The following is a 14,107-nucleotide window of genomic DNA, read 5'->3' on the forward strand; positions in this document are numbered from 1 at the left end:
TTTGCATATGTACATGCCTTTATTTAGACCTCTATAAATGCCCTTTGCCTCCTAGCTCTTTCCTCTATTTCCTTTGACTTTCCTCTTGTCCCACTATCTTGCTCAGTCTTCATTTGGGTTTCAGTACATTATTGTTTTTTAAGCAAATTTAGGTCTCTCCTTGTATACCGATTTGTAATTTGTCTTCCTCATCTCATACTTAAAATACTAAATTTCCTGTTTACATTTCCAGTGCTGATACAACTCTACCTCACTGGTTATAGTGACTGTTTAGGACTTCCACTATATAATTTACACTTGTGTAAATTTCACCAGTACCCTACCAATAGTTTAGACTGTTTCTGTAATTTTTAAAAATATATAAACAACACCTCATTGAACATCTTTGTGCACACCACATTGTATTACAATACTTTAAAAAATGCTTTTGCCTGTAGCATCCCATAAACCTTTAAAACATAGGTACTTTTTGTTATTGTTTGTGGCTAGATTTTATTTGGATTTTTAATATAACTTTACCACTTTCAGAAAACGGTAGCTCTTTCTAAAATAGAGTAGTAGAACAAATATTAAAGATTATAACTCCAAACTGTTACAAAGTAGTAACAGTGAGATTGATTATGGAGATGACGGGCTGTGTTGGACTTTCTGCACATCTGTATATCACAGCAGTCATTATCTCTAATTTAAGAAAATAAAAGGAAAAACTATTATGAGATACATGCAAGTTATGAAATTTTAGATATGGGTAGAGAAAACATTCAGCCATTAAGCAATTACAGTACTTGGAGTTGCTTAGCATATTAGTCTGTTTTCCTTTGGGTTTCATTTCCATTAATTATAAAACTACTTTATAAACATGTTTATGTTTCCATACATAAGGAAACTTCACAATGTTCCTGGGAAAGTGCCATTGTCTTTCAATTCTACTTTTCCGCTTTTTGAAGCATATATATATATATATATAAATTTTGTGTGTGTGTGAGACTAGTTTCACCTTATAAGCATTTCCGTATCCTATTAAAACCTACAAAAATATACTTTTCAAACTGCACTAGAATTATCTCTTTTTCTGGAAGAGAGAGTCTGGCATGTCGTAGCTTGGAACTAACATTTGCAAAGCCAAAGTGCAAGTTCAGCGATGTTGAACAAAGTTGGGTAATGTGCTCACACTTACCACAGGATGCACATGAGGCCCACAGGCCCGAGCTACGCCTCTCAGTGGTACCACACATGCTGTTCTGCAGGAAATCACTAATTGGGATGTGTTTCTAGCTGAGTTGTTATAATGTTTTAATCTGTTTCAGTGATTTCAGGACCAGGGGCAACCAAGATAGAACCAGCTCTGACGTCAGCCCCATCTGCCGCCGGACAGTTTGGGAAGCCTTTCTCATTTTCCTCATCAGGGTCAGTAATCAGCTTAAATCTGGGGGTAGATCACCTTACAGCAAGCAGGCCCAAAGCTTATGCTCAGTAGGGGTTTTGATACTGTTTTGTTGTTTTCCATTTAATCTGTGCAGTAAAGCAGCTTCTTCATTGTTCTCAAGGTTATTTCTGAGTTGCAGAAATTATCTGCCCCCTTTTCTTTGTCCCTGGTTTTAGTAATTGTTGCATTTCCCCATTCATTCTTGACTGCCACAGTCAGACAGAAAGTGGAAAGAGGAACCATTTTGCCTACGTCAGTAGTGGGAACCTTGGTGGCAGACATTGGCTGCCCTGGGTCTGCAGTAGATGCAAAAGCAGCGGACATATACAGCCTATCATGCTGACAGTCTCTTAATGTCTTAATATAAATTTCTCTTGTGGGGTTCGAGTTTTTGCATATATTATTGTTATACATTACTATCGCATATATTTGCATATATTATTACATATTTGTTTTGCTTTTGAGGTCAGCTACATTTTGAGCTACGGATCCGGGTAAATTCAGTTGTTAGTCTAGTACATCATGCTAGTGTCTTTCCTCGGCCTCTGTTCCTGCATTGAGAGCTCAGTATACTGAACCTAAAGGAGATAGATAATAAAAGACACGCGTGGTTTGAACACTCAGGTTTTAGATGGATGTTGAAAAACTATGTTGCTGTTTTCTCCTCCATAATGATGGCTGTTATCTGTAAGATGTCAGTCATTTCTAAAAACGAGCAAGTCTAAACCGCCTCTCTAGTGAGCTCTCCTTAACCTTCGCAGGAGTATGCCATTTCTCCGAAGGCCAGTTTCTCCGGGTGCTGAGGCGGGCGCTCGCCGGCGCTCATGTGGAATGGTGTTTGGTTCTGTCTGGCTGAGAGTGACTGCCATCCCCATTGTAAAAGCTGCTTAAGGACTGTCAGTTGATGTTTTGGAATTGGAATCCAGTTACCCTCAGCCTTTCCCCCGATCTGTTCACACATTTCTTGAACGTTCTTCTTTCTCCCTAACACACAGCAAGGACAGAGCATTAGAAAATAATTTCGGGGAAGGAAATTGTGTATTCTATATAGACCTTTTTTCTTTATTATAAAATCATGGTGTTGCTTTGTTTTTCAATACCTCCCAAAGGTAGTTTGGAGTCCATTTTAAAGGGTAGGTCACTGCCAAGAATTAGTGCATCCTTTACAAATCCTAATGCCCTTTCAAAAATAAGATGGGAAGGTCTGGGCCAGTGGGTCAGTGGTTTATCTCAGTAGATAAAATGTCTTCACCTAGCCTGAGGCTTACTGACAAGAACACATTTTTTTTAACGTGATAAATGTCTGGCACATCTTCTAGGTGATCTTTGTCCATTTGAAGAAAGCAATGACAAGGAGAAAGTCTAAGTCTTTACGTTACTTACTGTATTTGACATGGTCAGTCCCTTGTAAGTAAACGCTTTATTTGCGCTCTGAGTTCTATCACAGTGAATAGTCATATTTTGAGTCACAATTGTGCGGCACTTTCCTCGGGTTCTGGGGTCTTTATTCACAGTGTGGAGAGAGGAGTTGATGAAGGTCAGATTTCCCCAGCTTAGAACCAGGAGCGCTGTCAAGAAGGCAGAGTCAGGCATCTGGTTCTGTGTCCGCCCTCCGCGTGTGCTGCAGTCTTGGTGGGATTATGAGATGCTGGCCCTAACCCAGCCACTTCAGCATTGCCTGACTTTTCTTCTACCACTTAATCTGCTCTGTCTTCCATTTCCAAGTGCACATTCCTGGTGCCTTTTTCTTCCTCCTCTTTAGCTCCTCCGCTTTACTTGGGATAGGTCCCCATCTAAACCCCGATGGCTGACATTTCCAAGACGTTCTTGATAGCTAGTACATTTCCCCTTCTTCCACAAATTGCCTCTCCCTGCTTCAAGATCTTGGCGCATTGGACATTTCTGAGCTAGGCCCTTGTACCTACCTTTTGTTTACCTTACAGATTGCAAATTCCTCGAGAGCAGTTGAGCGAGTTACGGAAGGGCAAGATGATGCCTTAGGTGTGTTCTTTTCTAACTTCTCTTCTTCCACTCCCTAGGACTGGCTTTAATTTTGGGATGCTCACATCAACACCAGCTTCTAATTTTACTGCTGCCCAAGGTACAGTCTCTGCTTTGCATCTCTTTATTTTTGTGTTTCTCCAGAACAAGTCCGGGTTGTTTTTTATAGATGTGTTGGCATTTCACCGGCCGCTGAACCTTGGTTAAATTTCTATCTGCAAGTTTGGTGTTAATAGTGCACATTAAAAATAGGTTTCATTTAAGAAATGGATGGAACGGATTTCTGGTTATTTTTATAATTAAAGGAAAGGCATGGTTCTGGGAAATTGAGGCTGTGCATTGGTATGCTACTGTTAACATGTGCTTGAGAATTTCCTTCTCCGTTTTCATCTGTCTGCCATTTAACATGTCGGAGTTCGTAGGACAGTTCTTCTGTAGAGCAAGATATTCAGAGTCCCTTGGAACACTCTGCCTTGCCTTGGCTTGTCCCCTTGGTAACATTAAAGTAAACACACTGGTCCCTTGCATGCTTTCACAGATCTGTCTATTGGGATGTTGTTAATGCTTTAAAAACTTCAAGACCTGTGAAGAAATAAATTGTATTTTCCAATGCCTCCCTGTTGTGCAGTAAGTAATTCGATTTAGTTTTCTTTTATTATTCAATAATTGCTATTGAAGAAGCTATGGAAATTAAAAACAAACGAAAACCTAACCCACTGCCATCGATGTCGATTCTGACTCACGGCAACGTGATTGGACGGAGTAGAAGTGCGTCTAGGGTCTCTGAGACTGTACGTCCTTCTCCCACAGAGCGTCAGGGGATTTGAATCACTGACCTTGGGTTCGGCAGACCAGCTCATAACCCACTGTGCCACAGGGGCTCCTTTGTGAATAACAACATCACGAGGGAGTTAAGCCACCCGATGCCCTTAGTGACAACTTGTTATTGTGCTATATTTCCTTTGGGGATTCTAGCTTCTGGAGTGATTTTTTTTTTTTAATCATTTTTTGGGGGTTAGGGGGGCTCTTACAGCTCTTACAACATTCCGTACATCAGTTGTATCAAGCACATTTGTACATGTGCTGCATATCATTTTTTAAACATTTTTTTTCTGTTTGAGCCCATGGTATCAGCTCCTCTTTCTTCCCTCCTTCCCCATGGAGTGATTTTGTTTGTTTTTTCCCTGTGTCACATAATTTCTTAAGAATTTTCTAATATAATTGAAAAGTATTGTATAAGTATGGCTAATCATATTATGGATCCACTATCATTGATTTAACCACTCCCCTACTGGAATTTTTAAGTTAATATTTCCAGGTTTTCCCTGTAATAAGTAACGTCATGGCCATCTTTCATTTTACTACTCAGCAGGTTTTTTTGACAGTATTCTGTGTGCCAGGCGAAATGTTGTAAGCTTCTGAGTAAGCTTCTTGGAGACTTGGAGGAGCTGACGGCCTAGCAGACTCCCCATGCCTGATTCGTGTGCGGCACTCCAAGTGTTGATCACTGTGTTCCTTCTTGGCTACGGGCATTCTGAAATGTGTCTTTGAACCTTTGCAACCCTTAATTGTATATGGACGTGGTTGTCTATATAGTGACACTTTATTTGCCCATGAAACCCCCAAACTGACAGGCCTCCCTTGTGGAGCAGTGTCTGGTCTCTCAGGAGGTCCCTTGGCCATGGCCCCTGGCTAGCACTTGCCGCAGGAGGTGTTGAGGAAGGCACACCGAGCCACTGGGAAATGAAGGAAGCTGCCGTTGTCTTCCTCTCCTGGGATAATCGGGTATCACCACGTATTCTAGGCATCTTGTAACTGGTGTGATTGAATGACCACCGAAAGAACCATAGTTCCTTGTGACCTCATTGAGACGCTTAAACAGTACCATGCCGCCGCTCAGAAACATGCATGTGTCCTCGCCGAAGACAACTGCCATTAGAACAAAGGATGCCGGCTTTCACAAAGGGCCGGTGGAGCCCCGGGCTTAGAAATGGTGGAAATGTGTGTGAGCGGACGTTATTTTGCTCACCAACTCACTTCTGAATTTCTTTTTCTTGCCAGGGCTAACACCTCCCCCAAAAGAGTCAACTCAGCTTGATGCACCCTCATTTAGCGGCGGCAGCAGACCTTGCCATGAGACAGCTTCCGAAAGCCCTCCTTCAGGAACCACGGCAGTCACGCATGCCACCGGCACTGTAGCTGCTGCTTCAGGAGAGTGCGTTCCGTCTAACAGCAAACTCACGCCAGCAGCGGGCATTGCTCTTTCCACATCCTCTACCAAGCCAGAAACACCTACGTCAAAGTTGGGGGAGCTTCTGTTTCCAAATTCTCTAGCTGGAGAGACGCTAGGAAGTTTTTCAGGACTGCGCGTGGGCCAAGCAGATGAAGCTGCATCGTCAACCAATAAGGCTTCATCTCCAAGCCCAACTAGCGTACAGTCAACCCAAGCTTCAACTGTACCTTCAGGGTTCACTTTTACCAGCCCTCCAGTGTCCGGGAAGCCTGTGGAGCCCTCTGAGAGCTCCCCCACGGTAGCGCCAGCAGCAGCAGCCAGCACAGGCACCAGCAGTCCCTCGGCTGGTGGTTTTGGCAGCCTGTCCCTCTCCAGTGCAGGCTCCTCTGGGGCAATCAATTTTGGTGGGACGTCTTTAAGTGGTGGCAAGATGACTTTTTCATTTGGAAGCCCACAGACCAGTAGTAGTGCAGTGACCCCATCTGTCCCACCATCGACTTCGACTGTCACTTCCCTTCCTGTATCTGTCCCCATATTGTCACTCGGTAACCTGCTAGGTCCATCTGCCCCTGCCCAGCCTGTGTCCTCTGGTAAAAGCACAGAGGAGGCCCCATCACCAGCTTTGCCCGAGAAGCCCGAGAGCAGTGAGGCTGCGGCGGCAATCGGCTTACTGCTAGGGCAGCCACAGCCAGCCCAGCTGGCCCATGCTCCCCTGCAGACTTCCGAGTCTGCTCCCAAAGAGCCTGCGCTCGCCCCGCCTGTGAGCAGCAGCAGCTCCGCCACCGCCACGTCTCCTGCCATCCTCGCGGCACCTCCTGCAGAGACCACTCCAGCGGCGCCCGGGGTCCCTGACTTGAAGACAGAGGCAGCATTGCCAGCATCCACTTTCTTGGCACCTGGGCAAACTGCTGTCACCGCAGCGACAGCCACAGGTGCCGTCCCGGTGGCTGCTGAAACATCTAGCAGCCCCACAGCCTGCAGCCCTGTGTCCGGTACCGCTCCAAGCCCAGCTACAGAGACAGCAGTGTTTGGGACTGTCACCTCTGGCTCATCTGTCTTTACTCAGCCACCTGCTGCCAGTTCTAGCTCAGCTTTCAGCCAGCTCACCAACAACACAGCCACAACCCCTGCCACTACCCCTGTGTTTGGGCAGGTGGCGGCCAGCACGGCACCAAACCTTTTTGGACAGCAGACAGGCAGCGTAGCCAGCACAGCAGCCTCTACAGCACCGGTCAGCAGCTCAGGGTTTGGTGGCCCCGCTTTTGGCACCTCAGCCTCAGGGGTCTTTGGACAAGCACCCTTTGGGCAGGCCCCAGCCTTTGGGCAGCCCACAAGCAGCTCCACAAGTGGCTTCTCCTTCAGTCAGTCTGGCTTCAGTTCTGTGCCTGCTTTCGGGCAGTCCATCTCCTCCACCCCCACGTCGACCAGCGGGAATGTCTTTGGCCCCTCCTCGAGTGCCAGCAGCTCCAGCTCCTTCTCGTTTGGACAGTCTTCTGCCGGCACAGGAGGGGGGCTGTTTGGCCAAAGCAATGCTCCTGCTTTTGGTCAGAGCCCAGGCTTTGGGCAGGGAGGCTCTGTTTTCGGTAGTACCTCAGCCGCCACCACCACAGCCTCGACCTCCGGCTTTAGCTTTTGTCAAGCCTCAGGTAAGAACCCATGGATGCACGTTCACCCCGTGCCCCTCCTGTGCTCTTGGCACCTGCGGCGAGGCCGCACTCATTTCGTAAGGAAGAGCGAGTGCGCTCAGATGGCAAAGAAGCTGTGAACGCAAGGGGCTCTGGAGCGCTGGAGGTCTCGTTTCTTTGGCCTAATTGGGTGAAGCTGGCACCGCGACCTGTACTTCTGTCGCTTTGGTGCTCAGCATGCTCTCCACTCAGCCACCAGCGTCCAATGTCATGGGCCAAGGACAAGGAGCACTAGTTTCAGGCCATCGCCAGAAATTGCAGGGCTCGTGAATGACATTTTGAAGTGGGATCCAGCTTTAAAAGCCATTGTGTCCAAATTTCTCAAGCCTAGAGGTGATGGGTTTCGTGTCCCAGAGTGCTAATGGAGCCAGAAGACTCCAGGTCTCCCTAGCCCTCTGCTGAGCTTATGGTCTCTGTCTCTCCAGCCCCTTGGTCTTGCTAGGCCACAGAGTGGTAGAACAGTGGTGGAGAGTGTGGTCATTTTTTAAAACACAGACTTTGGGGGGAGAACGTAGTCCGTTTTGCTTGTGAAAGTTGTCAGTAAGCCAGGCCATTGGGAAGTCTTTCTTAGTCCTGAGGCTGTCTGGTGACAGAAAGACAGATCTGTACCAATTCGTTTCTAGGGGAAAAGCAGAGATCGAGGATTCCATGATGGGCAAGATTGCAGGTAGCTGCTCATTCCTTCTTGAATAATCATTTCTTTGAGAATGGTTCATATTCATTAAAAGAGAATGTATTTCTTCCTTCCATTCGACAAATGTTATTAAACTCCGACTAAGTTGGAAGTGCTGTTCGGCTCTGAGGACACCAGGGTGAAAAGACTGGCTCAAGTTTGAGATCGCCTTCACACCTGTGGAGAGGCCAGTTGGCCCATTTGAAAGACGGGAGGTGTAGTGTCCTGAGAGTTGTGCATCTTAACTATTCCAGCACAATTCAGAAGCCCTAGAGAAATCGTCATTCAGTTAGTAACCCCGGCTGACAGACGACTTAAGACTCGCTTAAGCCCACCCACCAGCCAGCTCAGCGACGGGAACTGAACAGAGCGGCTCCTGCCTTTATGTGAGATGCGCTTCTTACAGGGACTGGTGTTGCCTGGTGGTCGCGGGTCCTTCCACCACGTATGTCACCTGAAGAGAAGCTACCGTGAAAACTCTGCTACTTCAGGTTCCGAGGAAGCGGGGAGTAGAGGCATTCGTAGTGTCACAGGATTCCTGGTGGTTTGAAGTGTGGAGAGGGGATATCTTTTGAACATCCAAGTGGGCTTCAGAGACTTTTTTGAAAAATTCCCTTGTCTTTGAGTTCTATTTTTCCCTCAACCTTTGGGGAGCACCCTCATATACCACCTTATTAGCTCCTATCCATTCGTGACTTGGTAGAAGAAAAGGATTTAATCCTTGGGACTTTGCAATCGATACTGTAATATATATAGTTATCAATGAAAAGGTCTTCAAATGGATTTCTATGAATTTTCTCCATTTTCTGCCCAAGGAAACCATTTGCTCATAAGTTTACTTTTAGCATACCTGAACACCATTTTTAAAGTAAACAAAAACTTTGGTGTCGTAAAAGACTAACTGACCCTTTCCTTTGTGTTGCACAGGTTTTGGGCCTAGCGGTACTGGGTCTGTGTTTGGTCAAGCAGCCGGTAGTGGTGGGACAGTCTTTGGCCAGGTAAATATTGTGGTCTCACCTGACACCAAACCGTCTACTTTTTGCCTCTAGCATGTGATTCGCTCCCACTGTGTGTCCAGTCCCAGCAGAGACTTGAGTGGTTCTTTAGCTCCACCCTTTTTACTCCCTCAGGTACACACGTAGGTCTCAGCCTCTGCCGTGAGTCACTGGAACTTTGGTCCTTTTGTGACAGCCTGTTAGTAAAGCTCTTTAAAATCCCATTGCCCGCTTTCCCATCAGTCGACTGCCTTTTCTGTTACTCACAATTGGCAGACCACTTCCTCCCCTTAGCCTTGATCATGTTTGTCTGTGTGAGAGATTTAAGGTTCTCGAGTTAAGAATGCTTTTATATTTTTTAGTGGTTGTTTAAAAAAAAAAATTAAAGACCAGCTATGAGCCACAAAGTTAGAATACTTACTCTCTGGCTCCTACAGAGAATGGTTTGGGTCGCTGTGCTAATCTGTGTGTGGTCCCGGGCCGCCTCTAGATGACCTGAGCTCTTGGTTTCCGTTTAGATAGCTGGTAGTCGTGATGCCTCAGGCATAGAGTCCCCTGTGTTACTACAGATAGTCCCAGGTTACGAATGAGATCTGTTCCTAACTGTGTCTTTTTAAGAATGGTAGGTAAGTCAGAGCAGGTGCATGCAGTTCTTAGGGGCCTTTCTCTAATGCAAGACCTTTCCAGTGACGCTGTCTGTCCAGCAAGTGAAGGTAATTGTGAAGAATTTGTTGCAACTAGGAATTTGTTGTTTGAAAGCGAAAAGACACTTTTACCGCATTTAAGTCAGAACTCGGGGACTGCCTATGACCTCATTTGATTATCACAGCACCTCTAGAAGGGGGTGCTGCTATGCCCATTTGTCAGATGAGGATTCTGCCCAGAGAGAGCTTACAATTACTGTCCTTCCCACACGGACTGCTTTTAGCTCCTAGTAGCCTCATTAGGAATCCTTCAGTAGAAAGGATGTGTTGGAAATGATCGTGACAATGAGCGTCAGAACTGGCACACATCTTCACACGTGGTTTAAGCCCTTGTCAGTCATAGTTACGTTTTGTGCACATCTTTCGGGACTTTCTTTATCGTCTGTTCTCTCCTTTCAGAGATGGGCACTGCCCTTGTCAGTGTTGGGTCCGTCAAGTCAAATTTCCTGCTGAAAATGCTAGTTTAAGCACAAAAACCATCTTTACAGTGAGGAGTGAACACGCTCCTTTACCCAGCCAAATTACAAAGGTCACAGAGGCCAATTGTGCTCAGAGGGCATTTGCTAATCTAGGAGCATTTGGATTATCTGTTTCATAACCGCAAAAGGCAAGGTTATGGAAATCACAGACCAAGATAGGTGGACATTTTAAAGGAGACCCAACCCATGACAGCCTGGGTGCACATGGCTCCACTCGAGGCTGTGCCCGTGTCCTGACTTGGTCCTGGCATGGTGGAGCCTACAGCTGCTCCCCAGAAGCATCCCAGATCCACTCTGAAGACAAATAAGCGTATGTCTAGACCACGTGTGGTTCTTACAGACACGTGTTAAGGATGTTGACTTCCACTACTCATGAGTTTAAATCTGAATTGATGGCAGTAGCATTTGGGGGTATGTTAGGTGCACATCGAAACTAGGAACAATAATTGACAGCCAGAATAAACATCAGAAACAAATTTGCGAAGTTTCCGGGGCCAGCAAGGAATAGAAACTTACAAGACACTGGTGGTGTTGATGAGTGTCTGAACTGTTGAATACACAGGAGATGTTCTGAAATGTAAGTCTTCTACCTAATTAAAAAAATTTTTTTTAATTCAGAAAAAATTCTAAGAAATGCCATAGATGCTCTGAAAAAAATTTTTCTAAGTTAATTCGGTAAACAAAATTTAAAACTCAACAGATGGATCGGACAGCCGAGTAGACCCAGCTAAATAGAGCAGTAATGTACTACAAGATCAGGAGTCTGCTTTTTTTCTAAAAAGTTCATAACAGTGGGTATTTTAGCTTTTGAAGGCTACAGATAGTTTTATTGTAACTACTCCACTGCTCTTGTAGCACAAATGTGCTGAATGCTGGACCATCACTATGTCCCATTAAACCTTCATTTATAAAAGCAAGTAGTAAGCCAGAGGTAACAGGTTGTAATTTGCCACCTCTTGCCCAAGAAGGTAAGGCAGAAGAAATGGTCTAGACTGCATCCTAGCAAGCAAGAAGTTGAAAAAGTAGGACAGTGAGAGCGGAGCCCCTAAAAGAAAAAAAGATGGACCATCCTTTTCGTCAGAGTCCCAGAAAGAGGAGAGGAAAAGTGTAGGAAGAGAAGAGAAAAGGAATTTTCCCAAGGTAGGAGGAAGCAGTAATCCACAGATTCCAAAAAGCCCAACAAACGGCACTGTGTGAAAGGACGTCAGCTCTTAGCCTAGGGAAACTGCAGGACGACAAGGAGAACGAACCAAGACCGCCGGAGAACAAAAGGCAGCAGTTACCTGAGGGGCGATGTGTCTGCAGCAGTGAGGTGTCTCTTCTAATCCCAGCAAAAACACTCTTACAGAAGCAAAGGAAGCCAAGACCTTGTCCAGACAAATCCTGAGAGAATCGGTGTCTGGCTGACCTAAAGGAGATTCTAATAGCTATTCTTCAGGCACTCCATAGAAGGCTTGAAATACAAGGAGTGAAAAAAATCTTAAGTAAATAAATTTATCCTGCTGATTAATCCTACCGCCCTTTTAAAGTGGCCACTTATACAATATTAATAGCACACCTGGAGGATAAGAACATTAACATTGGTTGAGAGGAGAGAGAGGGGATTTCAAGGGTCCTGGGAGTCGGAGTGGACTCAGTGGCAGTGAGTTTGGTTTTTTGTTTAAGGTTTTTCGTCAGAACCCTGGAGGCTGGTCCGAGTGCAGTGGGGCCACAGCTGACGATCACAGCCAGTTACAGGTTCTTCCTCTGTTCTTCCTCCACCGCCACGGCTTCACTTGACCGGCCTCTAAAAGAAGAGCCCTGGAGACTGTCAGAGAGCACTGGTCTGTTAACCAAAAAGGTAGGTGGTTCAAACCACCGGCCACTGTGCAGGAGAAAGATGAGGCTGCTTGCTCCTGTGAAGATTTACAGCCTTAGAAACGCTGTATACAGTGCCCGTAAACCAGAATTGACTACAGCTGCCCTTGACCACCCCAAAGAAGGGGAGTGATTTGTGACTTGGACAGTTCAGTGTGCATCTAAGAATTTTTGGAGGAAACATCTTAAAAAAATGAAAACAAAATCTATGGTATCCAAACTAGTAAGGGTGGGAGATGGAATCGTGAAGAAGCTAACCTTTAATAACATAATTAACAAACTTAACTAGAAAACAATAGCCAGTAATTATATTCTGTATCCTGTTTTCAAGAGCACACAGAATGGTTACTTCCTTGATCATAGTGTCTCTCTGTTGTAATTCGTAAGGATTGATATGGAATATGTTCTGTGACCACGGTACGACTGAGCTAAATACTGGTAAGAGAGATAATGACAATGAAACTCTCCTCACCTGCCCAGAAAATAAGATTGATTCCAAGTAAACAAAAACAAATTAATCATCATTGAATTGGAAAATAATGTGAACTAATAAAAATGGAAATATTAACTATATCAGTACATAGAAGGAGAGGTGTAATACAGGAATGTAAACATTAAAGAAGGAAGAACAAACTCAAACTCTGTGCCGTCGAGTCAGCTGCCGCTTGTAGAACTGCGCCTGTGGGTTTCTGGGATTGTAACTCTCCACTGGAATAGACAGCTCGTCTTTTTCCCAATCGAGAGGAAGAAAGACTAAAAGTCATGAAGTTATTTAGCATTCCACTAACATAATTGGAACACAAAAAGGAGACTCGGCATTCCCAGTGCTGCTGGCATGACAATAAAATGTAAATTTTAGGCAAAGTGGATAAATTTCTATTTTAAAAAAAAGCCTGACAACAAATTATGCTTTAAAAAAAGCCTGACTTGGAGTGAAATGACAAACTTGAATATAAAGATTTAAGAAATCAAATCAGTTGTCAACATTTTTCCTCCCCAAATCTTAAGAAAACTTTATTGGGAGTATCTACTGAATATTAACGGAAGAGATAATACTTGCCTCACATGAACATTTTCTGGTAAGAACGAAGGGCACATTCCTCAACTTCCTTTATGAGCCTTACATAAATAAACTTTTAGGCCAGACTTCTCCTGAACGCCCCTACAGAGGGCCCAGACACAATGGTACCCAGCCTGGCCCATGCTTCGATGGCCCGCGGATTTTCACCACAGGTGCCAAGTGGGTTCTTCTCGGTCCACACGTGAAATCAGCCCAAAGTGCAACAGGGGCCCAGTTCATAGACAGCACCGTGAAGCTCAGCAGGAGTTTGTTTTCAGCAGTGACTTCTTAGATTTCACCCGAAAAGCATGAGCAGCCAAAACAAACAAACAAACAAACGTTGAATTGGACTTCACGATTTTAAAACTTTGTGCAGGGGGAAAAAAATCATTCAACGATGAAACCTGTTTCCGTGAGTGGCTTCTGGCTCTGCATCAAAGCAGAGTAACACTGCCCCTAGGGTTTCCAAGGCTGTAAACCAGCGCTTCTCCACCTTCCTCAGGCCGCGGCCCTGTCAGACAGTTCCTCATGTGGGACCCCCCAACCGTAACATTATTTTCCTTGCTACTTCATAACTGTCATTTTACTACTGTTATGAATCCGGCAACCCCTGTGCAAGGGTCGTTCGACCCCCCTAAGGGGTCACAACCCACAGGTTGAGAACCACTGTAGGCAGCGTGGAACTTTCCCCATGGGATTTCCAGGGCTGGGGTCTGTACAGAAGTTGAATTCTTTGGGGCAGGACTAGCGAGATGGAGATGATACCACTTTACGCATACAGACCCAGAAGGAGGGAGGGTATGTCAGGAAACCATTGCTTCACGTTTGGGTTTTTTTTTTTTAATAAGGTTTCCATGATTTTTGTAGCAGTTCTTTTTTTTTTTTTAACTTTCATATCAACCACTGTCAATGTATGGACTTATTTAGATTTTAATTCGAAGAAATGAACTGAAAGTAGCTATTTATGAGACAGTTGGAAATTTGAGCTTTCTCT

General features: G+C 45.1%; 1 protein-coding gene across 3 annotated transcripts in view; it reads left to right on the forward strand.

Moving 5' to 3' along the window:
- The window catches only part of NUP214 (nucleoporin 214), a 93,316-nt gene that overhangs the window by 64,346 nt on the left and 14,863 nt on the right, over nt 1–14,107 (forward strand). For all 3 annotated transcript variants that reach the window (XM_045288498.1, XM_045288500.1, XM_045288499.1), the window contains 4 exons: nt 1,308–1,407; nt 3,466–3,527; nt 5,489–7,306; nt 8,946–9,016. In XM_045288498.1, coding sequence (XP_045144433.1) covers nt 1,308–1,407; nt 3,466–3,527; nt 5,489–7,306; nt 8,946–9,016 — 2,051 coding nt within the window. The remainder of the gene's footprint in view (nt 1–1,307; nt 1,408–3,465; nt 3,528–5,488; nt 7,307–8,945; nt 9,017–14,107) is intronic.

The sequence above is a fragment of the Echinops telfairi genome, unplaced genomic scaffold (genome assembly GCF_000313985.2).
Source record: "Echinops telfairi isolate 266 unplaced genomic scaffold, ASM31398v2 ScPeMD7_22;HRSCAF=79, whole genome shotgun sequence".
Classification (NCBI taxonomy): Eukaryota; Metazoa; Chordata; class Mammalia; order Afrosoricida; family Tenrecidae; genus Echinops; species Echinops telfairi.